Source organism: Neovison vison, chromosome 4 (assembly GCF_020171115.1).
Source record: "Neovison vison isolate M4711 chromosome 4, ASM_NN_V1, whole genome shotgun sequence".
NCBI lineage: Eukaryota > Metazoa > Chordata > Mammalia > Carnivora > Mustelidae > Neogale > Neogale vison.
The window spans coordinates 179,704,003-179,724,215 of NC_058094.1; the positions used below are offsets into that span (position 1 = coordinate 179,704,003).

Consider the following 20,213-nt stretch of genomic DNA (forward strand, 5'->3'; position numbering starts at 1 on the left):
GGCTGCTGACAAATATGAGAATGATCAAGAATTAGAGAAGATCTGAAGAGAAACTACTCTTACATGGACATAATAACCATATATGAAGTAAACTACTGAAGTACGAAGAAAAGATTAAGGTATTCTATGAGGAGCATTTGCACCTGGATCTGCTACATCTTGGATGGGTACTTTGATGTGAGAGATAAAGAGGACCAGTGGATCCTCATTCTCACAGAAGAAGGAGACATGATAACTCTTCCTGCAGAGATTTATTTTCCAGCCTAGTCTCATCTAGAATGTAATCCTTTTCCCTGCTTTAGTTTTCTCCCAACATACTATATATTTCTTTTATTTGTGTTTATTACTGTCTGCTTCTGCCAGTAGAATGTAAGCTTTTTGGGGACAGATTGTGTGTCTTACTTGCTGCTGTATCTGCAGTGTGCTTGGTGCAGAAGAGGCATTCACATACTAACTGAGTGAATGCAGGTCTTTATGATATCAGAATGAATGTTTAAATTTTAGCCACAATTATGTACTGAAGTAGTAGGCTTTTTTTTTTTTTTTTTTTTTAAGTACGCCATGTTTTCTTGGTGAGTTCATCTACTCATTTTTTATTTAGGGCACCTTATACATTTCTTTGGAAACTTGTTTGAAGATTTTTTAAAATTCCAACTCCTAATGTATTTCTAGGAGATGTTAGTATTCATACTGATTCATCGAACAACTAACCTTGGGTTTTCTGGACACACACACAGAGTCTAGATGTAAATTGTAATTTACATGTGATTTCAGTTGAACCTTCTAAAAACAGGGTTTTGTGATCCTGTGTAATTTTTCCTTTACAGAAGTAGTAGAATTCAGTTGAGTGCATTTTTATCTTGACAGGATTTCCTAACCTCTCATTTTATTATAACTGCTCTTAAATCTCCAATATGTTTTTGTACACTTTCTTTTCTCCTCATGTGTCAGCAACCTTCTAGCTTCTCTTCTTTCCTTCATCAGCCTTCAACACCATCATAGAACATCCAGACTATCCTGTATTCCCTTTTATTCCTTTTCTTCCCTTTAGTCTCTTTGAGACCTTAATTCTAGGTAAGTTTTATGGCCTGCTATATATGTTTAAAAAAAGTTCTTAGTGATTTCAAAAAAAGTTTTATTTTCATGTGTGAATAAATTTTATTAAAGTCATATATTTGATTTTTCCCATACTATGACAAAACATTGTTAATTTAAGGACATTATTATGTCTATTTTATAACACGATGATAACATCCTCCCTTGCTAGGAGCACATAAAGCATTTTTGGCACTTAACTAAGTACTTTAAGAAACTAATTGCCCACTGTGAGGGAGCCCATTGTTATCTCAGGTGTGGACATGAGGATTGTGTGAGTGAAGGAAGGACATTGCTGCTTCTTAAGTGATGTCCCATCACAGAACTTCAGTCTTTTTTTTTTTTTTTAATTAATTATTTATTTATTTATTTAACAGACAGAGATCACAAGTAGGCAGAGAGGCAGGCAGAGAGAGAGAGGGAAGCAGGCTTCCTGCTGAGCAGAGAGCCCGATGTGGGGTTTGATCCCAGGCCTCTGAGATCATGACCTGAGCTGAAGGCAGAGGCTTTAACTTACTGGGCCACCCAGGCACCCCAGAATTTCAGTCTTTTGAGGCTTTGTGCAGACCACCTTCTCCCTTCACTAAACATATTATTAAGTCTTGAAGGCATAGCCTTTACTGAAGCCAATGATGAATAGTTTTGATCCTTCATGGTTTCTCATAAGAAATCCACTGTCATTTGAATCATTGGTTTCTAGCTAATGTGATGTTTTTCTTTAGCACTTCTACAGTTTTTCCTTGTCTTTAGTTTTCTGCAGTTTGGTTATGATGTGTCTTGGCATATATTTTTTGGGTTTACTCTCTTTGAGGCTTGCTTGTCTTCAATTTGTAGATTTATGGTTTTCACCAAATTTGTAAGATTTGGTTCAGCAATTATTTCTTCACATGGTTTTGTTGACCCTGTACTTTTCTTCTTGTTTTCTGGAAGTTCTGATGACATAAATTTTGGATCATTCTGTGACTGTTTCACAGGTTCCTGAGATTCTGTCTATTTTTTGGGTTGCTATTCAAATTGGGTACTTTCTGTTTTTCTTTCTTTAATTTCATTGGTGATTTCCTCCGTCATACTCCTCATGCCATTGAGCCAATCCAATGAGTTAAAAAAATTTTCTGTTCTTTTTCAGTTCTAACAATTCCTTTTGGTTTTCTCTATATCTTCTGTGTTTTTCTTTGCTGAGGCTATTATTTTGTTTGTTCCATGTGTGTTTTATCTCTAAGCATTGTTATGATGGCTCCTTTAAAATCTTTGTCAGATAATCCCTCTGTGTCACCTTGGTATTTCTTGGTGTCTTTTTCTTATTCAGGTTGGGATTTTTTTGGTTCTTAGTCTGGCATGTCGTATTCAATCATATTTTGGACATTTGGGTATTATGTTCTGAGACCCTGCATCCTATTTAACCTTCATTTTTTGGAGATAGGCCCCCAGTTAATGTAGTGTACAGTTTCAAATATGATTAGATCTTCATCTCCTCCCTGGCTCTGCTAACACCACCCCAGCAAATGCAGAATGCTAAATTGTGGTGAATGCCTTGCCTCCTCTCATTGCTGATGGGTGGCAGTGGAAATTCATCTCTCCATGGAGTCCTGTTGACACTGGGAACAGGAGCCATACTTAAATGTCTGCTTTACCACCACCACCTTATTTTACTTCCTTGTGCCTTTTGCTGCCTGGTAAGCCTGGAAGTTCTGTTTTCCACTGGGTCCTGCTGACACTTGGGGAGTGGAGAAGAAAAAATAGAGTCTCACTAACACTGCCTCACATTGCTTTGTTCCACTTTGTTGCTTCTGAGTAGGATTGGAATTTAGTTTCCCTGCTGGGTCCCAGTGACAGTACCACTTAGGTAGAGTGCCAGCTGATGCCATCTCACATTTCCTTGTTCTGCCTCTTTGTTGATGGTGGGGATGAAAATCCAGCTTCCCACTCAGCCCCGGTGACACTCGGTGGTATGGGGGAGTTTTTCATTTAGTATTTGACTGGAGTAGGGAATATTACAGGAAAGATTTTTATACTACGGGACCACTGTATTCCCAGTTCTTTGGCTAAAGGGATCAGGTTTTTCTAGGGGTGGTTTTTTTTGTTTTGTTTTGTTTTGTTTTGTTTTTTTTAAATCTGTGGCTCTTGGGGTTTCTGAATTGCATTTTTTTCTAGCACTCCCTCTGCGATATAGGAGGTTCAAAAGGAGAACTCAGGATATTCTAGTCCCAAGGTATTCCTAGGTACTTCACTTTCTTCTTTCCACTTTTTAGAGTCTTCTTATGTTTGTGTGTTGATTTCTTTTTTAAGGCTGAAGCTGAGTGGGACTACTCCATTTTGTCTGGGATCCGTTGAATGCCTTTATACTTTGGAAGCTGAATGCTTTTGCAGAATGTCACCACCATATCAGTTTAATTTCTTTTGGGTCCTCAGTGCTTTCTTTTAGTCCTTTCACTTGCCCACAGCCATCTCATTCTCATATTTCCCTCAGAGCTTACTTTTAAACCTTTTACTGCTTTTCTCAAGCACCTATTGAAATCACACTCTCATTCTTTTCAGTTGACCTTACTTCTTATTTTCTTGAAGGAAAAAAATGAGGTCATGTGTGCTTTCTCTCAAATTTCAGTTCTTCTGTTTACAAACTAATCATTTCTTTACCCAGTCTTCTGTCTTCTAGTCTAGTTTGAAAGTATTCCTTCAATACAAGCCATCCACTTGTGGCCTTGACCCCATCCTCTCATCTTCTATTCTGAAACATCACTTTCACACTATTTTTATCTTTCTAGTACCTTCAGTGTATTTCTTTTTATTCTGCATCTTTCCTTCAGCCTAAAAATGCAGTTATTAAGTCCGGTATATCAAAAAACAAAACAAAAATCCACAGTAATTCCTTTACCCATTGTTTTCTGTGACACATCTTAGTTTTTTTGACTTTTGTGATTGGCCATTTTTTTTTTAAACTCTTCCTTGCTTCCTGTTAACTGTTAGTGTCCCCAAGGATTTTGCTTACATTCGATGAAAATTTTCACTGTGTAGCCTTTCCTTGGATGTTCTTATTTACTTTCAGAGTGCCTAGTGCCATTTATTTTTTAGTAGCTCCTACATTTATGGCAGTAATCTGATGTTCTTGCCAGAGTTTCCAATTGTGTATATATGCTTTCCTGCCGGCTAACTTTACCTTAATTTACGAGATACTTTATCTTGTTCCAGAAAGGATACAAGGCAATCAATTCACAGAGGTACTTTAAAACAGCAAGACATGACAAATTAAAAGTAGAAAAGAAAGAAAAAAATAGCAGGGGTCGCCTAGGTGGCTCAGATGTTTAAGTGTGCCTTCCTCTCAGGTCATGATCTCAGGGTCCTAGGATCAAGCCCCATGTCAGCTCTCTGCTCAGAGGCAAGTCTGCTTCTCCCTCTCCCTCTGTGATATCTCACACTTTCACTCGCTTTCAAATAAATAAAAATCTCAGGAAAGAAAGAAGGAAGGGAGGGGGGAGAGAGAGAGAAAGAGAAAGAAAGCAAGAAGAGAGAGAAAGAAAAGAAAAGGGGTGTGAATGTAGAGTTTAACCACCAATGAGAGTACTATAGAATGCACATCACAAACCCTTGTTTGTGCACAAACCCTGACTCACTGAGTGTCTCAGTGAGGTAAGCATCTTACTCTTGGTTTCTGCTCAGGTCATGATTGCTGGGTTGAGCCCTGCATTGGGTACTGCACTCAGTGTGGAGTCTGCTTTAGATACTCTCTCTGCTCCTCACCCCTTCTGTTTCTCTAAATAAAAAAATAAACTCTAAAAACAGCAGCAACAACAAAATATACACCACAGAAACCTGTTTGGAGCTGCTAATACACAATTCATGTGTTGCCCTTCTTTCCTTCTGACAGATACTGCAAAATGATTGTAGTCATGCTCATTGATCTCAGACATGACCTCAAAATAGCACCCATAAGGAATAGTATTGTTTGAAAAACAAGCCTATTTACCATCCTTGATGAATATATATATATATATATATATATATTTTTTTTTAAAGATTTTATTTATTTATTTGTCAGAGAGAGAGAGAGGGAGAGAGAATGAGCACAGGAAGACAGAATGGCAGGCAGAGGGAGAAGCAGGCTCCCTGCCAAGCATGGAGCCTGATGTGGGACTCAATCCCAGGACGCTGGGATCATGACCTGAGCCAAAGGCAGCTGCCCAACCAACTGAGCCACCCAGGTGTTCCGATGAATATATTTTCTATGAATAAACCACTAAGATTGCTCTGATCTTCTAGCAATTATAAGAAAGGAAATCTTGTCTGTCATACAAACCATTATCTCTAAGATAAAAGGAGGCCAATTAGGACAAGTAAAGCTGTTGTCTAGTTTTTGTTTTGTTGTGGAAAGTTACACAAAAATAAAGATAAATAATGAAACCCTTTATACTTTTCAGCCAGATTCAGCTTTTGTCAGTGTTTAATTACCAAGCTATTCTTAGTGGTAAGACTAGAGACCCTCATAAGGACAGCATTTCGCACTGCTAACACAGATGTCCCAAGTTACCTGAAATTTAAAAAACAAAAATAGGTAATACTTAATGAGTGCTTACTATGTAACGGTTACTTTTTTTTTTTTTTTTGTAACGGTTACTTTTTAAGTATTTATTTAACTTAATTCTTGCAGGGGCCTTATAAGTGAGGAAACTGAGGCAAAGAGAAATTAGATGATTTATTCAGATCCAATGGCTGCTGAGAGATGGAACCAAGATTAAAACCTGGCCAGTCTGACTCCAGAATGTGCACTCTTTACCATATCCCATTTCTCCTGCCTTCCCCAAACAGTTTCTTCTAGTCATCTGAGCCGACAACTTGTAGTCTTCTTGACTCTTCCATCTGTCTCACCTTGCCCTTCCAGTTAATCATGCTTTGGCATTTTTACTATCTTATGAATTCTCAAATTTCTCTTCTATCTCTTAAACCAGTGTGTTAATTCAGTATCTCTTACAGCTTGTTAGTAAGAGGCTTGTTAGGAGATAAGGATTGTGAGAAGATAAGATTTTGTTAAATAACTAAAAATCAACAGTAAAATTTAAAGATCTAATTAGCTTTATTAATCAGTTCACGAGTCAGTCAGCATACCCTTCTAGTAATAGAAGGGAGCTCCGGAAGTGTTACAGAACAGAAAAGGCTTTTAAAGATGAAGAGGGAGTAGGAAAAAAAAGTAAATTTATTGCAAAGATTCTGTTGTTGTAGCCAAGATCATCCTCTGAAAGGGAATGGAGGGCATCTGTCAGTAAATTTCCTTGTGCTGGCTAAGAAATTTCCATGTTGGATAGTTAGAAGTTACACAGATCCTGCAGTTAGGTTAGGTAGTAAGTCATGGTTTACTGATGTGGGACCTTAACCTGAGTGACACCATTTTTGAACCTGTGATTTTCTTTTTAATGCCTTCTGATTTTTAATCTGCAATTTGCTTTGCTTTGATGCAGGATAGGACATAGGTGTGAGGACTCTGTTAGTCAGGGTTCAGTCAGGAAGACAGAAGCCACACTTTACGTATTTCAGTTATAAAGTGCTTTAAAACCGGAACTTAAAGCTTTTATATACATTGGAAGATGTAGGATAACAGAGGTAAGGGAAGTAGTAATCTATTTCAGCATGTAACACTTGTTTCTTAGATTCCCCATTAAGTGAAATTATATGGTGCTCTGACTTACTTGTTTTAGTATAATACTTTCCAGGTCCATCTATGTTGTTGCAACACTTAAGGTAATTATTGATATGTTGGGGGTGAATCTACTATTTTGTTATTTGTTTTGTTTGCTCTGTTTCTTTTTTATTGATTTTTCTTGACTTCTTTTGGGTTACTTGAACATTTTTAAAGAGTTGATCTTGATTTATTATTTTTTAAAATATTTTATTTGACAGAGATCACAAGTAGGCAGAAAGAGAGGGGAACTCCCTCTGAGCAAGAGAGCCTGATGTGGGGCTCGATTCCAGGACCCTGAGACCATAACCTGAGCTGAAGGCAAAGGCTTAACCCACTGAGCCGTTGAGCCGCCCCTATTTATGGTGTTCTGAGTGTATTAACTTCTGTAGTTTTCTGAGCAGTTGGTATGGGTATTATAATATATGTATGTGTCTTATCACATTCTACTAGTATCAGTGTTTCAACACTTTGAGTGAAGTATAAAAACCTTTTAAGTTCCTTCACCCTACCCACTTTTAACTATCATTGTCTTAAGTGTTAGATAGTATAATGTAATAACTTTTGTTTTAGTCATTATATATGATTTAGGAAACTTATGATGAGAAGGATAGTCTTTGACATTCCCTTTTATTTCTGTTCTTTCCATTGTTATTCCTTCCTAATGCTCCAGTATTCTTTCAAAGGGCACAACGTGGGGGAGGGACAGAGAGAGTGAGAGGGAGAAGCAGATTCCCCACTGAGTGGGGAGCCCCATGTGGGGGCTCAATTCTAGGACCCTAAGATCATGACCTGAGCTGAAGGCAGATGCTTAACCAACTGAGAGCCACCCAGGTGCCTCGAAAATTCATTTTTTTTTGGTTGAAACTTCCTTTATCCAGTCTTTAAGAATGTGTCTTCTCAAGACATATAACCCACTGAGCCACCCAGGCGCCCCAGTCCTGGGGTTTTTTAACCAGTTTGTCTTCCTCTTTACTCACAGACCTCCTTTGTTGTGTTCTGTTATTTCTAACATAGTTTTACTTAGTGCTAAGGAGAAGGAAGAAACCGTAAGTCCTTTTGCTCATTTTTAAACTACAATGTATGGAAATTATTTGAATCTGGATTTAAGTAAACTATATGAAAGTATAATAATTTCTGATATTTATGGGATGATAAAAGTTTTGAAAACTGGGGGTACCTGGCTGGCTCAGGTCACATGCTCTTGATCTTGGGGTTGTAAGTTTGAATCCCACATTGGGTGTAGAGATTACTCAGAAATAAAATCATGGGACACCTGGGTGGCTCAGTCAGTTAAGTGGCAGCCGTTTGCTTAGGTCTTGATCCCAGCGTCCTGGGAGCAAGCCCCATGTTGGGTTCCCTGCTCAACAGAGAGCCTGCTTCTCCCTCTCTCTTCCTGCTGCTCTGCCTACTTGTGCTCTCTCTCTCTCTCTCTGTCAAATGAAAAAAAAATCTTAAAAAAACGTTTGAAAACTGGGTAGTTTATATAGGCATATCTTGTTTCATTGTGCTTTATTGCATTTTGCAGATAATAGCTTTTTTTTTTTTAAACTAATTGAAGGTACAGAATTCTGTGTCAGGCAAGTTCATTGATGCCATTTTCCCTATAGCATCAGCTCACATAGTGTCTCTGGGTCATATTTTGGTAATTTTTGCAATATTTCAGACTTCTTGATTACTAGTATATTTATTCTGATCTGTGATCAATGATTATGACTCATTGAAGGTTAGATAATTAGCATTTTTTAGCAATAAGGTATTTTTAAAATTAAGGTATGTATATAGGCTTTTTTAGTCATAATGTTACTGCACACTTCATTTGACTTGCTTTATTGTCATATTTGTTTAACTGAGGTAGTCTAAAACCAAATGTACAATATCTGTGAGGTATGTCTATATTAAAGAATTACTCAAAAAGAAAAAAACCACTGAATTGTTAGTGGGATGATATTGTTATTGTGTCAAAATAAAAGATTTTAACTTTTAGAAATATGTACTAATGTATTTACAGATGAAATTATGAGATGTATAGGATTTACCTCAAAAATAATTTATATAGTTTTATGTATAGGGTTGATGGTTTTTGGGGCTGGGTGATGAATATGTAGGGTTCAGAATACTTTGTGTATGTAAGAAATCTCCATATTTAACAGTTTTAAAAGTTTAACATGTATCTCTTGAACATAGGTTAAGAACTAGGGAGGAAAGAAACATGCTTGATTTATTTTCCTTGTACTTAATATATGAAATCAACATTGTATAAGCTACTAAGTTTTGATATATTTTCTTGAAAGGTGAGGAAGCATTGAAATTGCTTATAGTCTATTCATCATCTCAGACTGATACTTGAGGAGCCCCAAGAACTCTTTAGTTCCTGTGAACAAGTAGTTATTAACATGAAAACGTTTTTATCCTGTAAGAGCTGATGTGTGTTCTTTGAGCTCTTTTCTTTTGTCCAGAATATGAAGAGTTCCAGATTTGACTGTGCTGTAGGATTGGCATTTTGTTACATTAGGAATTTACCCATTCTCATTTTCTTTAACAGCTTTCTGTTCAAAATGAGAAATTTGAGACAAATGAAGATGGAATCCCAAAAGTGGATCAGTTTCATTTGGTATGTGACCTTTTTGTCATTTACTGGTTGGAAACATATGCTGTAATTGTAGCAGTAATGTAAACATAAATATTTGACTGAAAATATCCTCTGCTTTTTGTAAGAATGCAAAATAGCATTCACAATAAAGAAATACTGAAAAAAATTTCAATTGCCTTTCTTACACCACTGGCAGGGAATTACTGCTAGAGAATATTGTTGGATTGTACATTTGTCACACAAATTATATAATATAAGTAATAACTAAAGAAAAATAGTCTTTGCTTTGTCTTCCAAGATCATATTATATTAAAATTAATGTTTTACTAATATTACAGGCATCTAGCTGTGTCTTTTCTTTGTCATGTATCTGTCATTCATATTGCTCTGCTATTAATGTATGTATTCCACCAACATATTTTGAGTATCTGTTCCACACTATGAATTGAACTAGATGATGTATTACCAGAATTGCAGCATAGAATAAATGAATAATTTAGAAATGGGAACCATTTCTTAATACCCTTTCTTAATACCCTAGGTCTCTAGGTAGGGTATTAAGAAAGTACTTTGGAAGAAGCTAATTTTTTTAATTCTTTAGAGAAAGGTGGAAGGAAGAGAGGTAGGTAGAAAATGCTACCAAGTAGTTTAAGGTAAATCTTCAAGATTGAAATAAGAGTTTACAAGAGAGAATGAGGTGATGGTATTCCAGGTAAAGACAACAAATAACCTGCATTAAGACTTGAAAATATTAAATTCTTTTGAAATAGAATAGTCCTGTATGACTAGATATTAAGAGGTTATAACTATGGCAGTAAATGAGTTTATGGAATTATAAAAATCAAGCTCTAAAAGTTCTCATGCCATTTTTTAAGAAAGAAAATGTTTATTTAAAAATAAATGGCTTGGAGCCCCTGGGTGGCTCATTTGTTAAGTGTCTGCCTTCTGCTCAGGTCATGATTGCAGGGTCCTGGGATTGAGCCCTGCATTGGGCTCTCTGCTCAGTGAGGAGCCCACCTCCCTGTCTCCCACTCCCTCTGCTTGCATTCCCTTTCTCTCTGTGTCTCTATCAGATAAATAAATAATATCTTTAAAAACATGGCTTAATATCTCATTTCATTTTAGTGCTGAATAATATTCCATTTTCTGAATATACTATGGTTTATTTACCTATTCACCTACTGAAGTTCATTTAGGTTGCTTACAGGTTTGGGAGTTAGGAATAAACATCCATTTGCAAGTTTTTGTGTGGGCATAAATTTTTATTTCATTGGGTCAATACCAAGGAGCACAGTTGTTGGCTTATATGGTAAGAGCATGTTTAGTTTTGTTAGAAGTGACAATCTTCCAAAGTGGCTGTACTATTTTGCATTACCATTCCTGTTGCTCCACTTCCTTGCCAGCATTTGATATTGTCAGTATTCTAGATGTATAGTGGTATCTTGATTTAATTTACATTTCCCTGAGACATGATGTGTGGAGCATTTTCTTATATGCTGATTTGCCATCTGTGCCTCTTTGGTGAGGTGTCTGGCAAGGTCTTTGGCCCAATTTAAATAATGTTGGTTTCTAATTGTTGAGTTTTAAGTATTCTTTATATTTTGAAGAACTATTATTTATCCGAAATGTCTTTTGCAAATGTTGTCTCATAATCTGTTGCTTGTCTTTTAATTTTTTTGACAGTGTGTTTTGCAGAGCATAAGTTTTTAATTTTAATTTTAATGAAGTCTAATTTGTCAGTTTTTCTTTCACGGCATTTGGTGTTGTATTCTAGAAAGTCAACACCAGACCCAACTTCATCTAGGTTTTTTCCTTTGTTATCTTCTAGGAATTTTATAGTTTTGCATTTCACATTTAGATCTGTGATCAATTTTGTGTTAATTCTTGTGAAGTGTGTAAGGTATCTGTGTACATTAATTTTTTACATGTGGGTGTCCAGTAGTGCCAGTGCTATTTGATAAAAAGGCTATTTTCGGGGCACCAATCGAGTCACCCAGTTGTTTAAATGTCTTCAGCTCAGGTCATAATCTCAGGGTCCTGGGATCAAGCCCTGTGTCAGGCTCTCTGCTCAGCAAGGAGTCTGCTTCTCCCTCTCACTTTCCTTCTGTGCTCTCTCTCTCTCTCAAAAAAACAAACAAACCAGGAAAGACTATCTTCATTGTATTGCCTTTTCCTTTTTGTCAAATATTATTTGACTATATTTTATGGGTCTGTTTTTTTGCCATTAACATATTGGTTTATTCTTTAATATCATACAGTCTTGATTACTGTAGCTTTATAATAAGACTTGAAGTTGGATAGTGCCAGTCCTACAACTTTGTTCTTGAATATTGTGTTGATTATTCTGAGTCTTATTGCCTTTCCATGTAAATTTTAGAATTAGTTTGTTCATATCCACAAAATAACTTGCTGAAAGTTTGGTTGGGATTGTACTGGACATACAGATCAAGTTGGGGAGAATTGATACATTGACAATACTGAGTCATCTTATCCATCAGTATAGAATATCTCTCCATTTATTTAGTTTTTCTTTAATATACATATATTTTTAATATTTTATTTATTTATTTGTCAGAGAATGAGAGAGAGAAAGGCAGGCAGAGGGAAGCAGGCTCCCTGCTGAGCAAGGAGCCTGATATAGGACTTGATCCTAGAACACTGGGATCATGACCTGAGCTTAAGACAGATGCTTAACTGAATGAGCTACCCAGGCATCTCTCTTTAATGTCTTTCATCAGAGATTTGTAGTTTTCCTCATATAGATCTCATACCTATTTTGTTAGATTTATACTGAAGTATTTTGTTTTTGGGTGTGCTAATATAAATGGTATTGTGTTTTTAAATTCAAATTCCACTTGTTCATTGCTGTATATAGGAAAGTGATTGACTTTTTTATATAAACTTTATATGTGGCAACCTTGCTATAATCAGTTACTAGTTCCAGGAGTTTTTTTCTGATGCCTTCAGAATTTCTATATATACAATCATGTCATCTGTCTATAAACAAAAAGTTTTTCTTCTTCTTTCCAGATAACATAGTGTCATGCCATTTTGATTGTTTGGACTGTAATGAAGGAACACATACAGTTTAACTCTGTAGTCCTTTAATTTATTTGACCACAGAAACATTGTGTTTTATAGCATCTAATATTCCATGAAATTAGCTTTTAAAAAGCTCAGTAGAAATGATTAGTAAGGAGCTTTGCCATACTTCTTGGATAATAGTAAAAAAAGAAATTTGGAGACGACTTTTGGGAGACCATGAAGTTGTTTATTACACTTGCTGGCTGTAGTATAGAATGAGATAACAAAGATGATAATACTTTATACTTCTAAAAAACAGGATGCAGATTTCTTGCCATTGGCAAAATAGCGATACTGATACATTAGAGGCTGTAGCTTCACCCGAAGTGAACACTTGAAACTCCTGCTCTTTCAGACTTTCAGACTTCACTGTAAAAAATTATCCTGAAATTTAGTGATTTAACATGCATTTACTGTCTTACAGTTTGTGACTTAGGAATCTGGGCATAGCCTATTTGGGTTCTCTGCTTCAGGGTCTTTTAGAAGGCTGCCATCACGTTGTTGACTGGGCTGTCCTAATGCTTGACTGAGGAAGATCAGCTTTCAGGCTCTCATGATTGTTGGTAGAATTCATTCCCTTTCTAGTGCACCAGAAGTTGCCCTCAATCTTTGCCATATGTCCATCATGATAGCTTGTTCCATCAAAGTGTATAAGCAGAGAAAGGAGTAGAAAGTCTGTTAGCTAGACTGAAGTTATAGTTTTTTCATAACCAACTCACTACATCAATCATACACTTAAGAGGAGGGGATTATGTAAGTATGTGAATACCAGGAAGTAGGGATCCATGCGCAAAATCATAGAAGTTGCCTATCACAGTTACATTCTGTTAGTTGTGTGCTAGGCACTCTGCTAGGTGTCTGTATAAAGAAAGTGAAGGTGAATAAATAGAAGAAGCTCTTATTTAAGGGCGCCTGCATGGCTCAGTAGGTTAAAGCCTCTGCCTTTGGCTCAGGTCATAATCCCGGGGTCCTGGGATTGAGCCCTGCATCAGGCTCTCTGCTCAGCAGGGAGTCTGCTTCCTCCTCTCTCTCTCTGCCTGCCTCTCAGCCTACTTGTGATCTCTGTCTGTCAAATAAATAAATAAACTCTTTAAAAAAAAAAGTTCCTATTTAATGTGGGTAGCTGCTTAGGGAGACCAAATTAGAAGAATATTTGGTTTACGTAGTATTTCCTTGTGGGATCTGAGATAGCTATTACTGCTAGGAATGGGTTTTTCTTTATATTCTGTAATCACATGTAGTTACCAAACAATTGAGAGAATTATAATTTAGACATTACAGGGGCCATATCAAAAGTGGAGAGAAATCAGAGAATTATGTAACTGACAGATATTAGAGGATAATTAATTCAGTAATTCCCAGCCCCCAGAAGAATTTATTAATAGGTCCAACAGATGGCCCTCAGTCTTTGCTAAAAAGTACTTTTAAGTTCAGATAAATTCATTCTTTAATGTACTCTTAAGTTTATTTGAAAGTAGTTCTTCAAATAGATGTTCCTTCATATAACATGCTTTTGATACAGTATTCAAAAGTTACAAAAAGAAGCACATCCCTGTTGATGTGTCCTCCAGCTACCCAGGTCTGTTCGCCCAGTAGTGCTAGTTTCTTATGAATCTTTCCAGAGAGTTATAGGTGGAATCTAAAACAAAACAAAAACAAAATCCAAGGTCATAGATAGAGACCAGATTAGGAGTTGCCAGATCGTAAATAACATACATGGAAAGGTCTATGTGTGTATGTGTCCTTTTTAAAATCGATTATCATATCATTAAGTTAAAAAAAATTATATTTGCTCTGTACCCTCAGTAAGAGCAGGAGCTTTGTGTTGGGGATCATTGTATCCCCAGTGTCAATAGTTGATACATAGTAAGACCTAAATATTTTTTGAATGAATGAATGAATCTTTACTATATTTTTTCTGATAAATATTCTTTATCTGCCATTTTTTGAACTTGCTTTTATCCTCAATTCCTCCCCTCCCCCCATATTTTCAACCTCTCTGGAATCCATTTTTGTATATATGAAGTATATATATATATATGTTTTGTATATATGAAATCAGATTCAAAAATTTTTTTATATGTGGACAGATAGTTGACCCAGCACCATTTATTCAATAGACAGTCTATCCCTACTGATTAAGAAAGCTACTCCAAGCTCTTACCATGTTTTCATGGACTCAGGAATCTGGTTGGGGCTCTGTTCTGTTCTTTGGCTTTTTTTTTTTTTTTTTAAAGATTTTATTTATTTATTTGATAGAAACACAGCAAGAGAGGGAACACAAGTAAGGGGAATGGGAGAGGGAGAAGCAGGCTTCCTGCCAAGCAGGGAGCCTGATGCAGGGCTCAATCCCAGGACCCTGGATCATGACCCCAGCTGAAGGCAGACACTTAACAACTGAGCCACCCAGGCACCCCTGTTCTTTGGCTTGTTTATTGATCCCTGTGCCAACACTATGGGGTTACATGCTTTAAAATGTATCTTTATAGAGAGGGCTTTGACTTTCCTTCCTTATGTTTTTCTTCAACATTGTTTCAGTCATTCTTGCAATTTTGTTTCTGCTTATGAATTTTGGCACCAACTTGTTAAGTCCTCTGAAAAACATTGTTGTTACTTTGTAAATATTTTGAATTAATAGGTTAATTTGAAGGAGAATTGTCTTAATGATATACTATTTTTGTAGTTGGGAAAATAATACCTCTCCATTTCTTAAGGACATTATTTTTATTTTAGTCCTTATTGTATTGGATTGATTATAGGTAGATTTTATTATTATTATTATTTTTAAAGATTTTATTTATTTATTTGACAGAGATCACAAGTAGGCAGAGAGGCAGAGAGAGGAGGAAGCAGGGTCCCCACTGAGCAGAGAGCCGGTGTGGGGCTTGATCCCAGGACCCTGGTATCATGACCTGAGCTGAAGGCAGAGGCTTTAACCCACTGAGCCACCCAGGCGTCCCAGATTTTATTATTTTTAAAATAACTTCATAAGTAATTTAATTATATTCAAAAGTAACTTCATAAGTAATTTAATTATATTCAAAAGTACATATATCATGTAGCAAAACTTGATTATTTTTCCGTTTTTAAAAATAGAGGTGTAATTGATATATAACATTAGTTAACATATAACATTAGTTTAATTTCATAATGATTTGGTATTTGTATAGCTTGGAAAATAATCACCACAATAACATCTAGTTAACATCAGCATACATTGTTCTAAACATTTTTTTCACTTGGTATGAGAAATTTCAAGATTTACTCTTCTTAGCAACTTTCAGATAGACTGTACAGTAGTATTAAATAGTCACTATGCCTCTGTACATTACATTCTCATGACTTACTTATAACTGGTAGTTTGTACTTTTTTGACCCTCTTCACCAGTTTTGCCCACCCCTCCTCCCTTCCCCTTGCCTCTGGCAACTTCTGATCTGGTCTCTGTATCTATGACCTTGGTTTTTGTTTTTGTTTTGTTTTAGATTCCACATATAAGTGAGATCATGTGGCATTTATCTCTCTCTGACTTAGTTCATTTAGTATATCGTGCTCGAGATTCATCCATATTGACACAAATTATAAGATTTCATTATTTTTTATGGCTGAATAATACTCCCATTGTGTATGTATATACATATATATATGCACACACCATATTTTCTTTTTTTGCCATTGAATAGTACTTTTTTTTTTTAAATTCTGGTATAGTTAACATACAGTATTATATTAGTTTCAGTGTACAATATAGTGATTCAACAATTCCATACATCACCTAGCGCTCATCATGGCAAGTGAACTCCTTGATCCCGGACATCTACCCACATTACCCTCTGGTAACCATCAGTTTGTTCTCGATAGTTAAGAGTCTGTTTCTTGGTTTGTCTCTCTCCTTTTTCTTTCTTTTGCTCATTTGTTTTGTTTCTAAATTCCACACGAGTAAAATCATATGGTATTTGTCTTTCTCTGACTGACTTGCTTCACTTTGCATTATACTCTCTAGGTCCTTCCATGTCATTGCAAATAGTGAGATTTCATTTTTAAAAAATAGCTGAATAGTATTTCCGTGTGTGTGTGTGTACCACATCTTTATTCATCTATGGGTGGATTTTACTTACAAAAATTATTTATTTATTTATTTATTTATTTGACACAGAGAGAGAGAGAGATCACAAGTAAGCAGAGAGTCAGGCAGAGAAAGAGGGGAAAGCAGGCTTCCTGCTCAGCAGAGAGTCCGACGTGAGGCTCAATCCCAGGACCCTGGGATCATGACCTGAGCCGAAGGCAGAGGCTGAACTTACTGAACCACCCAGGCGCCCCTACATCATGTTTTCTTTATCCATTTTTCTGTTGGTGGACACTTAGGTTGTTTCCATATCCTTGCTATCATAAATAATACTGTAATGAACATGGGGGTGCATATATCTTTTTGGGTTAGTGTTCTTGTTTTCTTCAGCTAAATACCCAGATATGGAATCGCTGGGTTATGTGGTAGTTCTATTTTAATTTTTTTGAGGATCCTTCATACTATTTTCCACAGTGACTGTACCTGTTTACCTTCTCAGCAGTTATTATTATTTTTAGAGGGAGAGAGAGCACAAGCACAGTGGTAGAGGGACAGAGGGAAAGGGTGAGAGAGAATCTCAAACACGTTCTCTGCCAGCATGAGTTTGATGTGGGGCTCAATCTCATGATCCTGATATCATGACCTGAACCAAAATCAGGAGTTAATATGCCTTTTTAAAATTTTTTATTTTTATATTTAATTTTTTAAAAAGATTTTATTTATTTATTTGACAGAGAGAGATCACAAGTAGGCAGAGAGGCAGGAAGAGAGAGAGAGAGGGAAACAGGCCCCCTGCCGAGCAGAGAGCCCGATGCGGGACTCGATCCCAGGACCCCGGGACCATGACCTGAGCCGAAGGCAGAGGCCCAACCCACTGAGCCACCCAGGAACCCTATGCCTTTTTTTTTTTTTAGACAAGTATTTATTTAATAGAGAGAGAGAGCACAGGTAGGGGAGTAGGAGAGGAAAAAGCAGGCTTCCTCCTGAGTGAGGAGCCCAATTGGGACTCAATCCCAGGACCCTAGGATCATGACCTGAGCCAGAGGCAGATGCTTAACCAACTGAGCCACCCAATTGCCCCTGGATTTTGTAAGTTTTAGTTAAGTTTATACCTGCTGAAAGTGCTGCCTTTATGTATGTTTAGAAACATATCTTGTAGAGTGCAGTATGGGCATTGGCATTCATTAATTTAACAAGTACTTACTGAATATGTGCTATATCCCTGCTACTGTGCTAGTTGTTGGGGATGAAGTGATAAACTAAAATTTCCAATATTAGGGATCTTAGAGTCTAACGAGGACACTAGCAATGAACAGGTGATTTTTATTCAGTGTGAAGTGTGTTCTGTTTGGAGTCATCATAGAGGGACAAAAAAAAAAAAAGGCATACCCTGCTGCTTTGTCAGGTGGAAATAATGGAAGAGCAGTATTAAAGTGTTGTTTATGTGTGATAATACAAATAACTTTGAAATATTTCCTTGAAATTGTGGTACCTAATAAATTTTGGTTCCTCAAATGAAAGAAGATGGGATCAGGAGGGAGACAAACCATAAAAGACTAAATCTCAAAAAACAGACTGAGGGTTGCTGGGGGGACGGTGGTTGGGAGAGGGTGGTTGGGATATGGACATTGGGGAGGGTATGTGCTATGGTGAGTGCTGTGAAATGTGTAAACCTGGCGATTCACAGACCTGTACCCCTGGGGATAAAAATACATTGTATGTTTATTAAAAAATTTAAAAATTAATAAAAAAATTTTTTTGGTTCCTCATATGGACGATCATAATGGTAGTGGTGGTAGAGGAGTTCCTGGAGATCACTTCAGAACTAATCACTAGCTGACCAGTAAAGGAGGTTACCCTTCCAAAGAAGCTTCACTGTAAAATTTTCAGTGTTGAGCTCTGATCAGGCCATAAAAAAGGAAAAAGGAATAGACTTAAAATGTTTTTTTTTGTTTGTTTTGCTTTGTTTTTTTAGTTTCACTTGTTTTTGAGATATTTCCGCTGTGATTCTCTTTCCTATTACAGTTTTTCCTTTTGCTCTAACACCATTGTTTTATTATTAGAGTAATAATTCCTTTCCAATAAAAAGTAGTTGCATTTTGTAGAAATCTTTAAAAATCTAAATAGGAAAAATTAGCTCTGTATTATTGATAAAAGTGTTTTTGAAATGGATCCTCCTTCCTTATTTCAGATTTGTCCTTTTGTTTTGATTTTACTTTTGTTTTGTAACCTGTCTTTTTCCTTGCAGGATTATAATGTCAAATCCCTCATCTATAGCTTGATCTGTTGTAGAAGTTCAATGACTGCTGAGCAAGTTTTGAATGCTGAATGTTTCTTGGTGCCAAAGGGGAAATCAACTCCAAATCCAGAAAAAGATACTGAATATAAAGAAAACAAGAATTAAAGATGGAGAATGTGGATAAACATAAGGAAAAGACAAGAAATGATGAAGCCAACTTTGATTTTGATAGATTTAGTATTTTTTTGTTGTTACAGATGTTCCTTTTAAAACTTTGTTTAGTTTGGTTAAATAAATAGAAAAAAATCTGAAAGTGTTCTGGAGCTGGTTGGGTTGTATCTTTGGTATTCCAGTTGTGAAAAATAAAAGATGTTTGGCTATGCACAAGATTGTATAGTTCGAAATTTCATTTAACTGGAGTTGTTAAGGAAGAATTTTCTATCCATAGTACTTTTTGAAATTGCATAGACTATGATATTTGTAATAGAAAATGTTATTAGATATTTGGGCAAATCCTATACAGATTTTCAGTTATATGAGCCAGCTGATGGTGATACATTCAACAAATAATTGGCCTTGTACTCAGTTCTGGGGATATAAAGGTAATTAAAACATTGTCCTTATATTTACAGAGCACACAATCTGTTGAGAAAGAGATATAAATAAATCTTCATAATACAATGTGGAATAATCAGTGGTAGCTTTGTACAGAGCTTTATAGGAGTACACAGGAGGAGTACTTATACTGTGGGAAAGGGTGTCATCGAATGCTTTCTGGAAGATAGAGTATGTTAGTTAAATTTTATAGACTGAATAATAAAGTTGAAGGAGGGGGTGAGAGTATCTTAATTGGCAGAGAAAGTATGATAAAAACACTGAAAGGAGAAACTTTTTGTTGTGTTTAATAGTACAAAATAGAAGGCAGAGAACAGTCATGTAGTAGGTGAGTAAAGTCTTTGTACAAAATAATAAAATGCTCAGACATAACTAATCATTTTACAGAAAATATGGAGTCATTGAAGGATTTAAAACAGCTTTAGCTCCTTCAAAATCCTTCTGTTTACCACCAGGATAGGAGGTAGAGAGACTGTTTAGAAGGTTAATGTAATAAAGTAGGTGAGAAATAATGAATACAAGGTCTAGGGAAGTAGAGATAGTGATGATACATATAGGACAAATTTATGAAATAATTAGAAGGCAGACCAGTTGAACTTGGTGATTGAAGTGCATGTGGACTAAAGTAGTGTGGTAGAGTTTCTAGTTGCCTAGTTAAAACCCAGCCTTCCTTTCTTCCTTGGTAATAGATTCTAGTTTCATTTGGGATGGCAGTGTACTTGGCTAAAAGACTATATTTACCATTTCCTATATTAGTTGAGGCCTTTTGAGTAAGTTCCTGCAAATAAGGCTCCTTAAAAGGAGCTGACTTAGCTTGGAAATGTGCTCTTTTGCCTTTACCCCTTTTTTATTGCCTAG

The 20,213-nt window shown here is 36.2% G+C and overlaps 1 protein-coding gene across 1 annotated transcript in view; it reads left to right on the top strand.

Moving 5' to 3' along the window:
- STK31 (serine/threonine kinase 31) overlaps positions 1-19,121 on the top strand; it is an 88,258-nt gene extending 69,137 nt beyond the window's left edge. The window contains 3 exon segments of the mRNA XM_044246233.1: positions 9,306-9,374; positions 18,750-18,885; positions 18,888-19,121. Coding sequence (XP_044102168.1) covers positions 9,306-9,374; positions 18,750-18,885; positions 18,888-19,039 — 357 coding nt within the window. The 3' untranslated portion in view covers positions 19,040-19,121.
- The last annotated feature ends 1,092 nt before the right edge of the window (positions 19,122-20,213 follow it).